The 20,471-nt window shown below is 45.9% G+C and overlaps 1 protein-coding gene across 2 annotated transcripts in view; it reads left to right on the top strand.

The window, feature by feature from the left end:
• The first annotated feature begins 11,224 nt into the window (after positions 1–11,224).
• The window catches only part of PCP2 (Purkinje cell protein 2), a 30,792-nt gene continuing 21,545 nt past the window's right edge, over positions 11,225–20,471 (top strand). Inside the window, exons 1-2 of one of the 2 annotated variants that reach the window (XM_084838442.1) lie at positions 11,225–11,316; positions 11,824–12,000. In XM_084838442.1, the coding sequence (XP_084694568.1) occupies positions 11,305–11,316; positions 11,824–12,000 (189 nt within the window). In that variant the 5' untranslated portion in view covers positions 11,225–11,304. Of the gene's footprint in view, positions 11,317–11,823; positions 12,001–13,853; positions 14,041–20,471 lie in introns of those variants that run through there. The other variant, XM_084838443.1, reaches the window with a different exon arrangement.

The raw sequence follows: 20,471 nt of genomic DNA, 5'->3' as shown, positions 1-20,471 counted from the left end.
TTTTTGCAGCCACATCACCTTGTTGGCTCATATTCAGCTTGTGATCGACAACAGTTCCAAGATCCTTCTCGCTTGTAGTCTTGTTGAGCCACGTATCTCCCATCTTGTAACTGTGCATTTGGTTTCTCTTTCCTAGGTGCAGAACTTGGCATTTATCCTGGTTAAATTTCATTCTGTTTTCTGCCCAGCACCCCAGTCTATCAAGATCACTTTGAATTTTGTTTCTGTCTTTCAAGGTATTAGCTGTCCTGCCCAATTTTGTGTCATCTGCAAATTTGATCAGCATTCCCTGCATCTCCTCCTCCAAGTCATTAATAAACATGTTGAAGAGCACTGGGCCCAGGACTGAGTCCTGCGGTACCCCGCTCGTTACCTCTCCCCAGTTTGAGAAGATCCCATTGATAAGCACTCTTTAAGTCCGATTCTGTAGCCAACTGTGGATCCACCTGATAGTTGTTTCATCTAGCCCACTTTGACCTAGTTTGCTCATCAGGATATCATGGGGCACTTTGTCGAAAGCTTTGCTGAAGCTGAGGTATATTATGTCGACAGCATTCCCACAGTCCACAAGGGAGGTTACCTGATCAAAAAATGAGATCAGATTAGTCTGGCAGGATTTGTTCTTGACAAATCCATGTTGGCTTCGAGTAATCACAGAATTGTTTTCAAGGTGCTTCCAGATGGATTGCTTTATCATCTGCTCCAGAATTTTCCCAGGGACTGATGTCGGACTGACTGGTCTGTAGTTCCCAGGTTCCTCCTTTTTACCCTTTTTGAAGATAGGGACAATATTAGCGCTCCTCCAGTCATCTGGCACTTCACCCGTCCTCCATGATTTCTCAAAGATAATAGACAGTGGTTCTGGGAGCTCTTCTGCCAGTATCTTCATTACTCTAGGATGCAGGTCATCTGGCCCTGGAGATTTGAACTCATTCAAAGTAATTAGGTGTTCCTTGACCATATATGTATCGATCTCAAGCTGCAGTCCTGCCCCTTCAGCCTGTACTTTGCCTTTGCCAGGGGGGTCATAGACCCTCTTTGGGTAGAAGACTGAGCCGAAGTAGGAATTGAGCACCTCTGCCTTTTCTTTGTCATCTAGCCTTCATGATGCCATCCCTGCAATTCTGTGCTACCTGCCTGTACTCTTTCTTTGTTGCTTATCCTTCCTTCCACTTTCCATATGTGTGCTTTTTTGTTTTCAGGTAATCTCTAAGCTTGTTGTGAAGCCACATTGGCTTCTTCTGTTGTCTTCCACCTTTTTTTCTTGTTGTAATTGTTTGTAATTGTGCCTTGAAAATTTCCTTTTTAAAAAACTCCCACCCATCTAGGACTCCTTTTCTCATTAGAGTCGCTTGCCATGGGACCTTACTTATCATTGTTTTGAGTTTGTTAAAATCGGTTTTCCTAAAACCCAGGGTCCGTGTTTGGCTACAGCCGGCTTTTGCTTCCCTTAGAACCAAGAACTCAAGTATAACATGGTCGTTTTCCCCCAGAGTTCCTGTAACTGCTACTTTATCCACTAAGTCATCTCTGTTGGTTAGAGATCAAGTCAAGGATAGCCGATTCTCTAGTTCCTTCCTCTACTTTCTGTAGGAGGAAGTTATCTGCAACACAAGTCAGGAATTTCTTGGAGGGTCCATGTTTTGCAGAATTTGTCTCCCAACAAATATCGGGGAAATTGAAGTCCCCCATTACTACTACATCATGCTTTCTTGAAACATTGGCTATTTGCTTTTCAAAAGTTTCATCCTCGTCTTCTCCTTGATTGGGTGGCTGGTAGTAGACTCCAACCGCCATGTTCCTTTTATTCTTTGCTCCATTTATTTTAGCATTTAGATGCTGTCTATGGCGCTACCAAGCTCATCCTCCTGTATTTCTGTGCAGAGATATGTATTTTTTACATATAGTGCAACCCCACCTCCCTTTCTGTTCCTCCTGTTCTTTTTGAACAAGTTTTATCCTTCAATTGCTGTATTCCAGTCATGAGAGTCATCCCACCAAGTCTCAGTTACACCTATCAAGTCATAATTTCCCTCCTGTATTAAGAGTTCAAGTTCGTTCTCTTTGTTTCCCATACTCTAGGCTTAGTATATAGACATCGAAGACCATGTGCTTCATAGTCTGGCTTTCTTCCTACATGTTTCTGAAGACTATTATTGGGAGCTATTAGAGCTCTCGTTGTGTCCGCTGTGGTGCATGAGCTTTCATCCATTGTTACCCCCAGCTTTACGTCTCCCTGCCCCAGGAGGGAGGGAGGGAGGATTCAGTTTAAAGCCCTTCTGATTAAATTTTTCATGCTGATTGTAACAGCCTGTGGCGTGGGCACCCACTGTTGAAGGTGGTTTGGCTGCCATGTGAATTGGTCTTTGTTCATGCCTGCTGGATTCCACCTTCCTCCTAGCTCTTGGGGACCAGCTTCCTTCTTAGAAATCTGAGCTAAGTAATGGTTGCTTGCCTGCTGCCTGGCTGCTGTCTACCAGTTGTACGATGAAAGGGGTCGAGACCCCAGTAGCCTAGTAAGGCATGTTTACATTATGTCCTGCTGCATATCTGCCTTGGACACCCCCAGCCTAATCTGCTGTGTATGGAGCTTTTAGTCCTGATCCCTGCTTGGGAATTATCATCTGCAATTAATATCCATTTGGATAATTGCTGTACAGCAGCTGCCATATGGGTGGATTGTGGGGTGATGAAGTAGTACCGATGTTTGCTTGAGAGTCTCTGGATGGGTTTCAGCCTAATCGTGAGGAGGGGGCTGCATAAGCCAATAAAATACTTACTGATTGGAGCTTGCTCTTCTAAACTAACCTTCCCCAACCTGGTGCCCTCCAGATGACTTGGACTACAACTTCCAGTATTCTTGACCATTGCCTATGCTGGCTGGGACTGATGGGAATTTAAGTCTGAAACATCTGGAGGGCACCAGGTCAGGGGAGGCTGTTCTAAACTCATGCAGCAACAGGTCTGCAGAGCAGGAGCTAAGCGAGTTCCTTGCAATCCTCCCCATTGAGACTATAGGGGTTCTGGCTCTTGAGATACGGACAACCTCTGTGCTGGACTAGCTACAGGCACTTGACATGGTGGCTTGAACAACCAAAACCTGGGCTGAGGTTGTTTAGGAGGGCTTGATATGGGTCTACTGACAAGTTGGATGACAAGTTGTCTCCCATATTCTGCTCAAAGCACTTGGAACACATTATCCAAGAAATCCATACAGCAACCTTGTTAGGCAAGGTATGGTTTGCAGTGATGGTTTGTATAAGCCACAAGTTGCATGCAGCTCTGGCAAAGGGCTTCTCTAGGGAAACACAGCAGCAAAGCCATAAGCCCAGAAGTGAATAAATAAGAAAGCCATCTCATTCTGCCTTGGGGAGTGTTTCTTCCTTTCTCTCTTGATATCTTCCAATGAAAATGGAAGTCTTCAGACTGTGTGACTTCTGCCTCCTGCAACATTTTTGTAGGGATCCTCAACGAAGTTGAAACTCAGCACCTCCTGCAACGCAGGTAGCCCATGCCTCCCGAAGGTGGGGATGGGAAGTAGTTTTTGCTGTTTTAACAGTTATGCAATCGGCCCCTAACGCTGTTTAAAGCCTTGCCAGCAACCACTACCCAAAGCTGTTTAAAGAGTGACTTTAGAGTTGTTCCATTGCTTGAATTTAAACCTAATTTCCTAATTACTGGACGGGCTCCAGCAACACCTCCTGGACCCATCTGTTCTGTGCAAGCTTGCCTGTGCTGGGGAAAAGCAGGGACGCCAGTGATTACATGATATGTGCATTCACTTTTTGGAGGTAGTAGCACATGGGGACTGCTTCTTTCAAACCACAGCAGGTCCCTGGATAAATCCAAATCCAGTTCATCAAGGCAGGTATACCTGTCCATAGTTCCAGGACCCTCCGTTTGATCTCTCTTGCCCATTCTCGCTCTTTGAAGAGGAAGCTGTTGGCCATGAAGAGAGAAGGGGTCAGGAAGACCACTCAGTCCTTTAAAGCAGGCCACTGTTTGTCTCTTATATCTAACGCTTATTTTGTAAAATGTCATAAAATCAGTTGTTACTGCTCTCACAGCAATCCTGCAGGGTGAGTCACATTTCCATTTTACAGATGAGGATCCTGATAGCTATTTGAGGAGAGCCGCGCCTCGCGTCTATGGCAGAGCTGGGACTTTTGAAGCCAGACCCAGGATTTAACCCAGCTTGCCATCCACTGGGCCACATGGTGATACTCAGGAAAACAGCGCTCCCTTTCTTTTCAGGGCACATAGTACTTGAATGTGTGAAGCAGCCCTTAGACTTTGAGGCTGTAACCCTTTTCATCTCACAATCACACAGATACCGAATGTGTGAAGAGGGAAGCGTGATTGCGCCTGCTGTCCCTGCTCCCACCCCTGATGTGTAGAGGAACGTAGGAAGCTGCCTTTTGCTGAGGCAGACCGTTGGTCCCTCTAGCCCAGAACTATAGGCAGTGACTGACAGCAGCTCTCCAGGGGTTCAGGCAGGCATTTTTCCAGCCCTCCCTGGAGATGCTGGGGTCTGAACTTCTGCATGCAAAGCACATGCTCCACCACTGAGCTGTGGCCCCTCAGATGAAGGTCTCAGCAGAGCCTGCAGCTGTACGACTTGTACGCATGTTGGTGCTATTCACAGCTTCAGCTGAACATATGGAGGTCAAGATTCCATGTGTTCGCTGAAAACGTAGAAAAGGCTTCTATCTTTGCAGGATGTGGGATTTTTAATCCTTGAATGGCTTAATTGTTATAAGTACATCAGAAGAGCCGTGCGGGATCAGATTATAGATCTATCTAGTCCAGCATCCTGTTTCTCACAGAGGTCAACAAGATGCATCTGGAAAGGCCACAAGCAGCTCATGAGTGCAACAGCACCACCCACCACCCCAGCACCTGCTGCCTGAGGCAGCTGCCTCCCTCTGCCTAATGATCGGGCCAGCCCTGCCCTCCATAAGGGTTGTCTTGCCTGTGCTTTCGGGAGGCAATGCCATTTGCATATCGCTTCTCATTGAGCAGGACTAGGACAGCAGCTACTTGGGGGAGACTGTTATCATGCAGTTCAGTGCCATGCTGGTGAAAGGCAAAGCCAGGGCCAGGTTTCATACTGACAAAACTTGGTACAGCCTGTTGAGAGTACCACAGCCCTGCAAGTTCTTGCTCCAGATCCATGAGGAAGACGGCTGGCCCATGCCCCTTGGAAGACCGCTCGCATGGGAATGAGCACCGGGCCTGCATCTGTGGACTTCCCTACAGCATGCTGCCCTTGGATCATAAGAAACCTTTCTCCTCCTCCTCCTCAGGCAGGACTGCTCTGCCACTTTGCAAGACAACCTGGAGTGGCTCTTCCACATTTCTGTAGGATGTTAAAACTTTTGCGCTGGGCCCTGCACTTTTCTTGGACCTATGCTAGCAGACACAGCTAATTCAGCAACAACTGTTGCCTTGTTAGCTGCTGTTCTAACTAACACTCCCTCATTTCACAGTCACTCTCCCTCAGCTGAACAAAGATGTTTAACTCACTTGAAGGTTGCTGTCATTCTAAAGCAGCCTTCCCCAGCCTGGTGGCCTCCAGACGTGTTGGGCTGCAGCTCCTATCATCCCCAGTCAGCACAGTCTTGCACAAACACATGCATAACACCTGAATGAGCACATTCCCACCCTTTCCTTCTGGCTGATGCTGTCCTCTTTCAGTGTAAACCAAGTATTTTTACACTTTGTTGTTCTGTGTTGCACAGTGCAGAAACAGGGGAGTTCTTTATCCTTCATGCCTCCCTTTTAAAAGCCAAGGAAGAACAGAGAAAGCGACTGAGCTCTTGCCCTTAAGACCAGCTATGCTTTCCATATCTCTCCAGTCCATCTCCCTTTCTTATCACCCCGCCCTAGGGAAGCCAGCTGCCATAGAAACTTGCTTTAGATAGACTGGCTAAATGCAATGATTGCTGATGCTAACAAGGCTCCAGGGGCCACAAAACTCCATAGGCCCTGGGTTTGATAAAGAACTGGAGATCAGACAACATAGCAGAGAGAGAGAGAGAAGAAGGGCCCTCCATAGGCAGGGGTTGAGAGCAGCATCTCAGGTAAGGGAGGAGAACAGGTGGACTGGAGATACTGGTATTGGAGTTTCTATCTCTTTGGTTTAGGAAGAATGTTAGCTCTGATGTGCCTTTTTCCAGTCATAAAGTAATAATTGCAAAGGAACAGAAAGACCAAAGCTTTAGCTATCTGTGGCAAAATGGGCCCTCTTTCTAAGGATGGCATGACCATAGCTCAGTGGTAGAACCCTTGCTTTGCATGAGGAGGGTCCCTGGTTCAGTCCCTGGCATCTCCCATTGTAGGGAGCAGGTGCAGGGAAAGACCCTTCTTTGTTTGAGACCCTGCAGAGCCACTACGTGTCAAAAGTGAACTTACTGGGTTAGACAGACAAATTGTCTGACCTAGAATAAGGCAGCTTCCTATATTCCTAAGGGAGAGATGGGATATTGGTTGAAATGCAATGTTGCATTCACAAGTTTGCTTGGACACCACAATAACTTAGTGCAGCCTTCCCCAACCTGGTCCCCTCTAGATGTTTTGGACTTCAACTCCCATCAGCCCCAGTCAGCATGGGCAATAGTCAGGGATGGTGGAAGTTGCAGTCCAAAACATCTGGAGGGCACCAGGTTGGGGAAGGCTGACTTAGGGAGCAATCCTACGGCCCCTAGACAGAGTCTGGGGGACATAGGATAATGCAGATTTGACCTTGGAGAGGGGGTAAAGGGGGTGTGCCAGTGAGAGGGGAGGGGACTGGTGAAGCTGGGATACAATGTGTCCCAAGGCCTTCCCAGCCTCCTTCCCTCCCGCTCCAATGTGCCCCACCTAGATGGGCAAAAAAGCCTATCTAGCCAAAATGCAGAGCAGGAGGCACACAGAGGTGAGGATCTCCACCACCACTCCTGCTGCTGCGTGGGATGCCCACAAGCATCCAAGTTCAGAGGCTTACAGGCATCACCATAGGTTTGCGCCCTTAGTGTGTTATTACTTGGTGCTCCTAGGTCCAGCGTCTTCATTTCGCATGACCTCCTGTCTTTACCTGTTCTATATCATTTCCACATTCTACCATTCCCATATCCTGGTTATTTTCTGTGTGTTTCCATGCCTCCCTCCCCAACCTTCCCCAGCAGTTATATTTCCAATATAATACCAGAAGTGTGTGCATGTGCGTATTCTCTTAAATGCTCAAAAACCCCTATGGTTGTAACATATTGGATCCATGCTTTCTTACATATACAAAGATCCTTGCACAGCAATGTTATTTCACTTATAAGGTGGTAGGAAATTATCTGCAAAAATATGTTATTTACATGTAGTAAGTGGTCTTATATGTTACAGCTGTTAATGGGGCTTACAGATGGAGGGCTCCTACTGCTACCATTCAGAAGGCATTGTGCAGCAATTCCATCTCTTTTTCTTTAAAGGGTTTTCTGTGGAAGTGGTGGAAAAACATGGGAGGGTTATGGGTGGAAGACAACAATGTCTGAACCCTCCCTAAAATTTTGTGATTGAGGCAGAGCGATGGGGCAATAAAGCCCTCATCTGGAAGCACCCTAAATTTGTATTCCGGGAGATATCTTGCTTAGTGTGATATGCTTTGATTGGGTTCTGTTCAGGCAGATTGTCATAGGGGGTTAAACCTTTAGAAAGCAATCCTATGGTCCCTGGGAGAGTGCCCCAGGGACCATAGGATTGCTTGAACCCCCCCCCCCCGAGGCTGGAGACAGCGCTCCAGCCTCGGAAGGGGGAGTCAGAGATGTGACCCCCTCCCCCTCACAGCTGACGTGGAAAGAACCATGCTGGCTGCCTCTCCAAGGTCATAAAAGCAACCTCAGAGGAGGAGGGGGAAAGCCGGGGGGGGGGGGCTGAAAAGCCCATCTAGCAAAAATCAAGCACGGAGGACGAGGAGATGAAGATCACCTCCACTACTTCTCCCGCCCCATCAGGGCATAGGGATCTCAGAAGCTTCCAAAGATGGAGGCTTCCAAGCAGCAAGGGCATAATCAATAGGATATCAGTTGCCCCCTTACTGTGGAAGGAGGGGATAAAGCAAGGGTGGGCAACTTTGGGGGACCAGGGGCCACTTTCCACCCTCTGGACCACCCCTGCGGGCCACACTCCTGCTGCTGCAGCCACACACACAAATATTGGCGCTGTTTTCCAGTTAGTTCAGCTTGTTTTCAAGCTAAATTTTCCCCTTTTAAGCCTCCATTGCAATTTGCTGCCAAAATTCATTGGCAAACCAGCACGTTTTTTGCCAACACACTGTACTATATTATTATAAAAACTACATTCCACCAAAACGTCCCACTGTTTCGACCTGACCTAACTGACAAAGACACAATCTCAATTCAAGTGGATTAAAAAAAAATGCTGCTGATAGAAGACAATTAAAGCAACCTGCTTTATGAAGTTTCAGCTATAGCTAAAACCTGCAAGTAGTGTCATCAGGACAGTGGCACCTTACCAAATATTCACACTGTCTCCACCAGCAGTCCCATATACATCTTGATCAGGTGTGGAATCCCAGAGGAGAGATCCAACAGGACAACGAGCAATGAATGGTTATCACCCTCGGGACCAGGTGGTCACACAACTGGTGGATCAACTGACAAACACCAGCTTGGTCTTGCAGTCATCACCAAAACTGCATGAAAGCCACCAATAGATCTAAAAGGATCAGCAACAGGCCATTTCTCTCCAGAAGCAAGCCACTGACTAGGATCACCAGGGCCAACGGCTTTGGCACAGTCAGATTGGAAGCCAGGCTGATGGCAGTCCAGGAATTCAGCATTGTTGTCAGGACTGGCATCAAGGTTAGGCATGGTCATGCACTTGTTGAGGGCCCAGCAGGGGCCCACTGTCAAGATCCCCCTGGAGTTGCTTCTCACCTTTGCGATCCTCATGTTCACCTGCCTGTAGCTCTGGTTCAGACAACGATGCTGGTGAGAAAGAGGAGCAGCTGATGCCATGGCCTCCTTGCTCCCTGGTTCTCTGCCTGGTAAGCAAGCAAGTGGCAGCAATGATGAGAAAGAGGAGGAGGAGCAAGAACAGCTGGGGACAATAGCAGTAAGAACATAGCCTCACTGAGGGAAGGGGCACGTTGAGGGTGTCTTGCCCACAGGCCCTCAAAAACCTGGAGCCGACACTGATAGTTGTTCAGATATATTATTTCTAAAATGGTAGGCAGGTGCCTTAAACTATGTTTGTATTTCCAATTACATGTGCTATAATTCTTCATGTTCTCTATTAGCCATTCTCTTTATTAATTATTGTCCAAGTTGTTTGTTTTTGCCTGCTTATCTTGTTACTGATATTGCATTTGGTTTGCACTGTCCTTTCAAGAAATTAATGGTTTGCAGCATTGGTCTATCTTTATTGCTCATGACAAGGCTGTTATGTTATATTCCTTTATTACCTCAACATCTGTCACTAGAGTTTCTAGATCATCACAGAGGTCTCCTTACCTTGTTTTCTCTTGCACTCTGTCTCTGTCTCTCTCTCACATGCATGCACACACACACCCATCACCATCACCCTGAAGTGTTGGACCCAGTGACATCTCTTTTCAAAACCCTGTGCCAAATTTGATGGCTATGGTTCTATATTTTTGCCTGATAGATACATAAGAAAAAGTGTGTTGGAACATATGACATCAATAGCTGGAAAAAAAAGAAAAAAAAAAAGATCAGATGTTACCCCTTGTTTTTTGTTCTTGACATATTTGTGAATGAACATTTTTATAATGTGTAAAGATGTAGTGTCTGGCTTTTATTCATGTTGTGTAGAGGGAACATCTGGACTAGAGTGAGAAGTGTGCATGCTGTTCTCTGAGGCAGAGAACAGGGACTGCCACAAGAAGGGGAGATAGAATGCTGATGGATATACACTGTGCCTAGTAAAACGTCTTTTGGGAAGACTCAAACAATTAGGCTTTTCAATATGGTGCTGTAATTTATATCATTCTCTTACTGAAGATATTAACAGAATTGTGTGCAAAAAATGTAGGCCTGTAAAATCGTAGGGCTGCAGCCTGAAATTCATGCAGTCCAACCTGCTTTCTTTAATTCAATACAACATATTGGGACAATGTATTTTTTCTCTGTACAAAACTCCAGTCAGGGACAGGCAGAATCCAGTCCACTAGTTCCTGTTTTGCAGCAGTCTCTATTTTGTGAGCAGAAATCTTGTATCTTGTGAGCAGGAATCTAGAAATCCTGCTCACAGGATCTAGGAACCCTGTTCACAGGATCAACTCTGGAAAAATTATCTGACTGGCTCTTGCTCAGGGCCAGTTGTACCATGGATACTTGGGGATGGCAAGTTGCAGCAAAATGTCTTGGGGTTTCCCAGCTAATGCAACACTGCACCAAGTATGGATTCACAGGAGTTCAAAAAGTCCTTGTCCCACTCCAGCAATGGAAATCTTTGTGTCCATCTGATGTGGATGCAGATATTAATCCCCATCTTCATCTCAATGCTCACCTGGTTCCTACTGATTTAGCTGGATCTCGGACTACTCAATAAAATGGCAAAAATTAGTATCAAATTGTATTTGGGCAGGGGGGAAAAGGCTAGAGTTAATGCTTGAGTGTTATATCATCCAATAAATTCAAGAAGTTTAGCACTACCTTGCATTAAATGGTACTATATCGCTGCTATACTGGCTATGTTGAAATCATGGTTCATATCAGATCAAGCATCAAGGATAGAACAATATGACTTAACAACTAGTATTAAGAATACACTTTGGTTCTTCAATAAGAAAGATATAGAGATGATAAAGACAAACCCCTGTATTAATAATTTATAGAAAATATGGAAATTATCTAAGAATAAGCTGAGCCTGGAAAAAAATAGGCAAAGAAAGAAAAACACAACCGATCTAAGGTTGCCAGCTCAGTGTTTCAAATATATTAGATGTTAGAGTGGTGGTACCTGTACAGCTGTGGTGTTCTGAAATGTAACATAATTAAGATTGATAGGGCTATATCGATCAGGAATAACTCTTTACATCTCAAAAAATAAAATACAAAAATACATCTGGCTACTTCCAGAGAGTATGACACAGGCTCTTCTGTTTTTTTCCCTGAGATATAACCTGGCAATGGGAGGATGGCGCTGGAAAAGCAGGGGACATTAATATGAAAGCAGTGGTTTTGTGGGGGTTCATCCTGCTACTTACACTATGCATTGATGTTTGCCTCTCAGCAGACCTGATCCCGAGCCATCAGTGCAACACCATATTGTCTCTGGCAAAGTGGAAACATGTCTGCCCAGGTAGGTAGTATAGTAGCAATGTAGAGGGTCAGACTAAGTAGGCATGAGGCTTTTTGGCACTTTAGAAGTTATTCCGGCCATAAAGCCCGCGCGGTAAATAAAGAAAAACTCTTTTTCCTTCACTCCGTGGTCTCTCTGACTCTGATTTCTGCAACAGTAGCTTTTTGAATAAGAGGTTAGCCGAGGGCTACTGGCCCTGGGATATATTCTGAGGAAATGCTTACAACCGGCCTCGGTGCCTTGTCAGGGAGCAGAAAGCAGGAGCTTTGAGAAGCCCAGTCTGGGCCACCTGTGACAGCCACGGAGAGTTACATGGGAGCACTGGGATGGTTGAGGGAGAAAATGGAGAGGGTGAGGAGCACCAGCTGGGGAAGGAGCAGGCAGGCACAGTGCGGGTGCGGAGGGGGGGGAGGTGGGATAAGGAAACTAGAGTATCAGTTCCCCCCCACATCCATTCCCCCCCACATCTATTCCCCAGATGATCCATTGGCTTTTATATTTTCTTAGGTGATGAAGAAGAAGAGTCTTGGAAGTGCTAAGCGTCCACGGAAGTTGTTCCTGTGCTCACTCAGGGCCCTGTCCATGCCTGGCCGCCAGTACCAGGCCCTGCCCAGTGTCTTTCTTGGTGACTGTGACACCAGCACCCGCTACACCAGCACCAGGACCACCAAGATGCCTCTTTCAGTGAGTGAGTGACATGACGCCCCAAGGCTCTCCTGTGCCCCTCCATCATGCCTGTTGGACTGCATTGTAATCTAACCCTGCTCTCCCTCCATTAGGGATTTGCCATTAGGGGCCATTCTTCTCCTCTCCTCCCCTTACTGGGCCCTGCTGCTGATGTTTGCTGGGCACATTGCCTGGTGTAGCATTATGTCTCTGTCTTAATCTAGGGCCAGGGGTTGGTGCCACAGCTGAGCTTGCAATGAGATGGCTAGATAGCATCACCGATGTAATGAATATGAACTTGAGCACGCTCCGGGAGAGAGCGCAGGACAGGAAGGCCTGGCGTGCTATGGTCCATGGGGTCACGAAGAGTCGGACACGACTGAACGACTGAACAACAACTAATCCACTGGCATCCCTGTGCCCCCAGAAGTTTCACTTGGTTGTCACCTGGTGGCTTCCACAGCCAGCCAACTGCACCAGCTGGCCCAGGCCAACATTTGACCCACTTCCTCATACTATGGCACCAAAAGTCTTATGCTCAGTGGTTCGGCCCTGCCTGCCTGTCCTCTCCCCCAGTCCTTATCTGTGAATAGTTCCCTACTAATAACTTCCTTTGCCTTTTCACCATAGACCTTCCCTAACTACCAAAGGCCATCTTTTCCCACAAGCACTTTAGAAGCCACTGAAGTTTGTTGTTGACAATCCCTGCCCCCTATCATCCTTCCAACTTTAACTGAAATGGTTCCCCAGAATTTTTAAAACCCCAGCAACACCTAGAATGTAGATGCCTCATACAGTGAGCGTCCAGCGCACAGGACTCTTGACCCCCACTGATACCTTCCAGCTTTTATCCCTTGGGCCTGAAATCCAGTGGCCTCGGCATGCAGGTAAGCCCACAAACCTCCCCTGCCTGGTTCACTTATCCCCAGATCCCACCACATGAAAGGAAAGTATAGATGAAGGGCAGGATCAAAAGATCCTGCTACTTAAGAGAACATTGGTTGTGTTTGCCATGATGATTATTCCCTTATTTCTGGTATGGGGCTAAATATAAAAGAGAGATGGGGACTCCAGGAAGGAGGAAGTGACCCGCTCATGCTCAGATAACTCAGAAATTAGACCAGTCCATTTGATCGCCACCTTTCCAGTCCCGTTCAATGACTTTCTCCCTGTTGTTATTGTACCAAGCATTTATTAGCATGGAAATTAGCAGTGTCATCTTACGCCCTTAGGAAAGATGGTAATCTTATGTTCACACACAGTACAGGTAGCACGAGCATCCCACGTGCCAGAACAAGCCAAAGGGTTGTGAGTCAGCTTGATAGTCAGAATTCACTGCTACTGGCCAAGCACTGGTGTCCAGAGGAGACTCAGCAACCAGGCCCAAGACTGAATGGTGCAGTATGATGTGAAAGGTGTCATATCTGACCAGAAGTGCAGCCTGGCAATGTTTGGGCCTCACTAGAATTCTGCATGCTGCTGGGTTAGGGCAGGAGAAGCAAGGCCTGTTAGGCTCTGTTAGCAGCCCAGATGACGCCAACTCGAAACAGCCACACAACGGAAGGACGGCTGCTCACTAATGAAGTGTGTGTTGGCTCTTCTGATACAATTATCCAGGATAATCTTTATGCAGATTACGGGGACCTGATGGACAGAGCAGATTGGATGCCTGTGTTTATTAAAATATGGATTTTGATCCCTGTGTGGAGAGTGAGACCATGCGGGGGAGGGGTGGCGCTGAGCCCGGCAGGGGGCGGGGGGGCTTAGTGTGGCAGTTCTGTATAAATCACTAAGAGCAGCATCAGGGTATCAGGGCTGTCATAGTGACCAGAGGGCGGGCAAAGTGCATAGCGCTGAGAGGTCCTGTACAACCCACTCAGGGAGATAGAGTTTTGTTGCTGGGGGAAGGAAGGAACCTGTTTGGAGCAGTGTGCGCAGAAGGGGTGTCTCACAATGACAACAGTGGAAGCCAAGGCAGAAGAGGGGGAGGAAAAGGAGCCAGAGGCAGCTCCAGAGACAGAGACAGAGACTGCACCAGCACCCAACCCATCAAGCGGGGTAAGGTTGACCCAGGCCATGGCAGGATGGACTGCTGGTAGAGGTTTCCAAGTATTGGATCCAATTTTCCCATTGCTGTGGGGCTTGGGGCTGGTCTCTAGCAACCGTGGAGGATAAAAAGTGACATTTATCCTATAACAGAGTTGGTTGGTTGGTTGGATTCACTATGGGGACAGGTGGGATTCAGGATTGTTTGGGTCCTATTGAAAAGAAAGGACATCCCTCACTCTCTGCTGGCAGCACTCTAACTTATCCAGCTTAACTGGCTCTCATTCATTCCTCTAATTTAGTGCTCAGCTGCCATTTTCCTGACCTTTATTAATTCTCTCTGTTTGTTCCACCTTTTCACTCCCTGCCCCATAGCCATTCTTGGTTGGCTCCAGCACTCCTACCATGTCCTGTGGGGCACTTCCTTCTGGTACTGTTTTTCAGTCGTGTGTGTGTGTGTGTGTGTGTGTGTGAGAGAGAGAGAGAGAGAGAGAGAGAACATTGCCAGTGTCTATTAGTTCATAACCCTGGTGTATTAGTCATCAATGCCCATATTTTCTGGTGTGCGTATGATTCACACATGCATATACAGTATTCAAAGTCCCTTTCCTTCAGTGGAATCACTTTGATTGATTTTTGATTGATTGATTGTTGATTGATTTTAAACACATCAAAAATGAATGTGAGAACTAGTGATAAAGTGAACATAATAGGAAGAGACCAGGATATGAATTCTACAGGTATTCATCAGAGATTTGTTATTTCTCCTGCCCACCCAGTGTTCTCACTTTTCATTGTTAAGCTTTATGTAAATGTTAAAGAAAAATTTCGACAAAGTGACATCCAGATTGGTGGGGCAGCAGTTTTGCACACAGAGATCTAGATTCCTCCGTCCTCTGGAGCCTTTCCAGTCACATATGTCTAAAAAACCAAGGACCTACTTTGGGGGAAAGCAGCCCAGGAAGCCCCAACTGAGCAGGAAACTGTTTTGTGGAAAGCAAGGATTTTGAAAAATGTTCAAGGGCTGTAGCAGAAACACCAGTTCTGTTTTGGACCATCCAGGGCAACACTGTAGCAGTGCTGGGCAAATGCAGTCTCTGGGTCGGATCCAAACAATGTTATTTGCACTTCCCACTAAAATCAACAGAACTTGACTTAGTCATGTTTTTACATTGATTTCAGTGGGGTCTAAGTGTGACTTACTTAGTGTGGATCAAACCCTCTGGACCAGCCTTCACCAACTTGGTGCCCTCCAGATGTGTTGGAGTACAACTCCCAGCATGCTCCTGCCAGGGTGCAGGAGTGGGATGGGATGGAGTTAGGGTGGGGAGATCTTTCTCTTAAAGGCAAATGCCAGATCCAGTCCAGCCCCCAGTTCCATAGATGGCTTTACCTGCCATCTGTCCCCTAGGCCTGAAATGCAATATTCATTTTTTGTTATATAGTCTTGGCAGCGATGGGAACTGTCATGATGACATGTCTCCTGCACTTCTAGACCACTGGAGATGCCATTGACTTGGTGAGAAAGGCCATCGGTCAGTGGTAGAGCACATGCTTTGCATGCAGAAGGTCTCAGGTTAAATCCTTTCCAGATAGGACTGGGAAACCCTGGAGATCCACTGCCTGTCAGACCGGACAATATGGAGCTAGATGGGCCAATGGTCTGACTCCGTTTAGGACAGCTTCCTATGATTCCCCATCATGAAGAGAGCTTCAGCTATTGGGCGGTATAGAAATGTAATAAATAACATCATCACTTTAATCCCTATGTATCTATCCCACCCCTTTCATCTCTTCCACAACTGTCTCCCTCCATCTATCTCTATGTTTTGCCTTGACCTTGTTTCGTACTGAGGCCCGCTTTCTCCAAGCAAATCTCCTGCTGCACCAAAACCCTATCCCAGTAGTAGTTCCTCCTTATTTCACCTTTCACTCAGTTCTCTCTAACCTCCACACACCACCACCACCACCCTTTTCCTCAGTCAGTGCTAGAAACTTACTGAGGACATGGAAGACAGGGACTGGAAAGATCCCAGAATACCTGAGCTTCATATTAAGCCTATTTCTTATCCTTTCATATTCATGCATTCAAAACACTTTACTCTGGCTTACATACAAAAAAATAAAACAAGACAGTTCCTGTCCACAGGATTTCAATCTAAAGGATACAACACAAAAGGAAAAAGGGATGGGGAGGGAAGAGGAAAAAAGCAAACTCCGGCATCAATTCTTGAAGTCAAATAGTAATGACCAGCTGGTCCTGTGTTCCATATGCTTCTGCCTATGGTGGTATCTTTTTCTGAAGTTAGGGCTAATAGGTGGGGAAGACCAAATCCCTAAACCAGTCTATATTGTGGAGCCGGGCAAGCCATTACTGCTACTACACAGCCTTACCCCTGTATATGTGATGCCCCATGTAGTAAGAAAAGCAAGAAAAGCTGATAGTTTACAATTATCATCATTTTTATATATTCTGATGGCTGAAATCAGCTGGACATATATGCAAGTCACTTCCCCATTTTGTTTGGTCACCAAAATGAATAACCCTTCATGATGCAGACAAGTCAGACGTATCTTTTGGAGCAGAGCCTGCTAATCTACCACTCAGTGACTCTGAAACTTATCTGTGGGGTTATGTTTGTCTAGAGAATCTCCTGGCACACTTAACTGTGAACTGGGAAATACTTCTGCAGTTTACAGTGCAGAGACTACTTAAATTATTTTGGAGAACCAAGGAAGAATATGGTGATCTCAACTGCTGTTTCTTAAGATCAGGAAGAGTAAAGTTGGATTCACTGTTGTGAGGATAAAAATAGGCTGCAGTGCAATAGAAGAGCAGGTGGGGAGGGGGCACTTTAAAGTGGAGAGGTGAAGAATGTTACACAGCCACCAAGAGGGCTCCAGCGTTTGTGGTAATGATTTATAAAAAGCAATGGAGGTTAACTTCCACAAACGTCTGGAGACAGTTAATTCTTGTCTACCTGCAGTTAATTCCCATCTACCAGCTTCTCTGTATGAGTGTACAATGCGATGGAAAAAATTACAGTTGCTACAATGGGGAGACAGAGGAATATAAATAGGGCACAATGGGAAAGTCAAATGGCAATGAACTTTGAATCAGTGCAACCAAAAGAATTCCTTACAGATACCCATAATTTAGATACAGGTGTGATGCTGCCAGCTCTAGAAATAAAGATGGGATCCAAACTTACCCCTTTCAATATTTATATGTTGCCAGACATTATGCCATGACTTAGAAGAGTGAATGCAATTGCCTGGTTCACTGACTAACAGCAGACTCTGCATATAGGACTCATGATGATAGCTTTATGTTTTTAGTTCTCATTTTTGTTGTTGTTCAGTCGTGTCCGACTCTTCGTGACCCCATGGACCATAGCACGCCAGGCCTTCCTGTCCTGCGCTCTCTCCCGGAGCGTGCTCAAGTCTATATTCATTGCATCGGTGATGCTATCTACCCATCTCATCCTCTGCCGTCCCCTTCTCCTTTTGCCTTCAGTCTTTCCCAGCATCAGGGTCTTTTCCAGGGAGTTTTCTCTTCTCATTAGGTGGCCAAAATATTTGAGCTTCAGCTTCAGTATCTGTCCTTCCAATGAGCGCTCAGGGTTGATTTCCTTTAGGATTGACTGATTTGACCTCCTTGCAGTCCAGGGGACTCGTAAGAGTCTTCTCCTGCACCAGTTCTCATTTTAGGGCAGTGTTTTATTTTTGGGGTGTGTGTGTGTAGCCAACATGGTTTTATTCATGTTTATTTGATGTGCCTAAATCTAGCGTCAAACTCTAACAAATCAGGGTGCCTTAACAAACTATATTGTATTGCACTTGTGGGGGAGACACTTCTGACAACCAATTGGCTGAGCTGGTATGATGACATAGAATATTCATGAACATTCCAGCAAAGCTGTCAAGATATTTGCAGTCCAGCTTCTCTAGGGGAAGCTCCCTCCCTCATTCTCTCTCTCTCTCTCTCTCTCTCTCTCTCACGCACACACCAGGGATAGGAGTAGCTTTGTAGGCCAGACTGAGGAGATGCAGAAGGAAGGGAAACTATGGTGCAGGGTGTCCAGAGGCAAGGTAGCTGAAGGAAGGGAACAAACAACAGAATGAGAAACAGGTTCTGAGAGGAGGGGAGGTAACAAGAAAAGAAGCTTGAGGAAAAAGGAAGAGAATAAAGTGATCTGAACCAATTTCACAGATTGACTTGGACTAATGAGACAATTATTTGGCTGCAGGTTTCTAGTTATTTTTAAATATTATTTGTTTTAATACAGTTATTTTGTAGCCAATGCAACATATATACACACGAACACCCACATCCACATCCAACAAGTATAAATGTGGGATGTTTGCTGGCGCGATCAATATGTATAAGACATCTTTCTGTGGATAGTCACCATTGATGGCAGATTGTGTTCAATGGTGCATGTATAAGAACCACTTCTAACTCTAACTAAAATGGCTCCTGAAAGGCCACTATTGGCCTTTAATTACTTCTGGGTAGTGGAGGCTGGTGGCTCTGATGTCAGTGGGCCAGTGAATCCGCTCCAGGTTTCAGTCAGAACTCTAAAGAAGCTATCCAAGGTACTACACCCTAGCCCCAAAATAGGTTCAGTGCCTTGGATAGCTGCTTTAGAGTTCTGGATGGTTCTGTCAGAAACCTAGAGCAGATTCACTGCCCACTGACATCGGAGCCACCAGCCTCCACTGCTTCTGAGGCAGGAGTAGCAAGATCATTCTAGGCATAAAAGAATACAGCTGACCCTGGTACTGTGGCTATATCTCTGTCCATCTTATGTTGCACTTGTCAGCAACGATTTAAGCTCGCAGTGTAGTGCAAAGCATAGGCGGTTATTCTATGGAATTTGTTCAGGAGTAGAGCAGAGAATCTAAGCAAGGCATGATACATTCAAAACACTGAAGAACTCTTTCCCACTGTAAGCCATAAGTGACACAGAAGAACAAGCACAGCCCATTCATATGGCAAAGCCAGCATTTAGAAAGATAACTAGCTTCTTGGCCTGACTGAAACTAGGCAAGCTGGAGCGATGTGTTGTGAAATTAACCATGGACAACTGGAGTTAAACCACAAAGCAAGCAGGGGGTCTGGTAATGTAACATTATTTTGAGCATTATACAACATGTTAGCAAGCCCACCAAAAGCAATTATTTGGAGTGAGGCGGCTTTGGGGTGTCATGAAAGGGCATCAAAATGTTAGGTATTAAATGTATTATAGTTGTATTTTTAGTGCCAGGGAGAGATGCTTGTGGGATTTTCTGTCTCAGGTACCAAAATAACTTGGCCAGCATTGGATACAATGCATCTTGAATTGGGGCGGGGGTGCCATTTGCTATTCTACCCAAGGCAGCAAAATGTCTTGGCCAGCCCTGAGCACTCCCTCTTTTCAGGAGTGCATCATTTGGAGATTTGGATCATCTGGAGCTGCATTTCAGGCCTCAGTATGAAAATACTTGTAGCAAACATTTTGTTTATTGTCTAGACACCCCTCTGGTCCTTCCATTGATTTTAAGCTTAGAAGATTTTAAGCTTCCAGATAACTACAAAACATCCTAAGGGGGGGCAGGGGACAATGTTTTTTCTCTCTTTCTTATGGTTGTCTCATTAGAAGGAATCTACGTTGCATATTGCATGTGATGGAAACTTCCCACTTTCCCTGAGTTCTGTTGATGAATTCCCCTGTGGCAAAGCCAATCTTAATTTATGATTTCAATAGAGGGCTTAAATGCAACTAGAGGACAGGATTTAGAGGCCTTCTGACTTTGAACGTCATTAAAAGCCAACAGCACCTAAATCCTTTTAGTTCAAGATTTACTGGCTGATTCTGACAGAACCGCAGACCTGAGGTCCTCCCCTTCCATTATTCTTTCTGCATCCGTCCATCCTCTCAAGCCTAATACCTAGCACCATCTCGCCAGCAGATGCAGTCTTACTGTGTGCCTCAGAGCATTTCAAGATTTATGTGAGATTAAATCCCCTTTGTTTAGGAACCTTACAAATCCCTGAAATATCAAAGATAATTGAGGGAGAAGGAGGAATGACAGTCTATGCTCATGGGGGGGTGGGGGTGGCCATGCTGGAAACAGGGTGAAAGTCTGCTTTTGACATGATGATGGGTGCCCCTTGAGTGATGCTGGCTACCTAGTTTAGGTCCTGAACAGCACACTTCCGGTGGAACCTATTTCCTTTGCAAATCCTGGTGCTCCAGACCTTCTTTTGAAATGTTTAAGTGCAGAGAAGGGGGAAAGAGAATATTCTCAAACTCCTGGTGAGCTCTAACTGCATTTTGGCCAGAATTCCATTCATTTATTAGGTTTCTTGGCTCAAGGACTTTCTGTCTTGGATTCCATAACAACCCTGTTTAAAACTATAAAAAAATATGAGGTGGAGACCCATTTATGTGTGCTCC

The sequence above is a fragment of the Heloderma suspectum genome, chromosome 2, assembly GCF_057233095.1.
Source record: "Heloderma suspectum isolate Gila_16-S chromosome 2, 16-S_ref, whole genome shotgun sequence".
Classification (NCBI taxonomy): domain Eukaryota; kingdom Metazoa; phylum Chordata; class Lepidosauria; order Squamata; family Helodermatidae; genus Heloderma; species Heloderma suspectum.
This window is presented reverse-complemented; position numbering and strand designations above follow the sequence as displayed.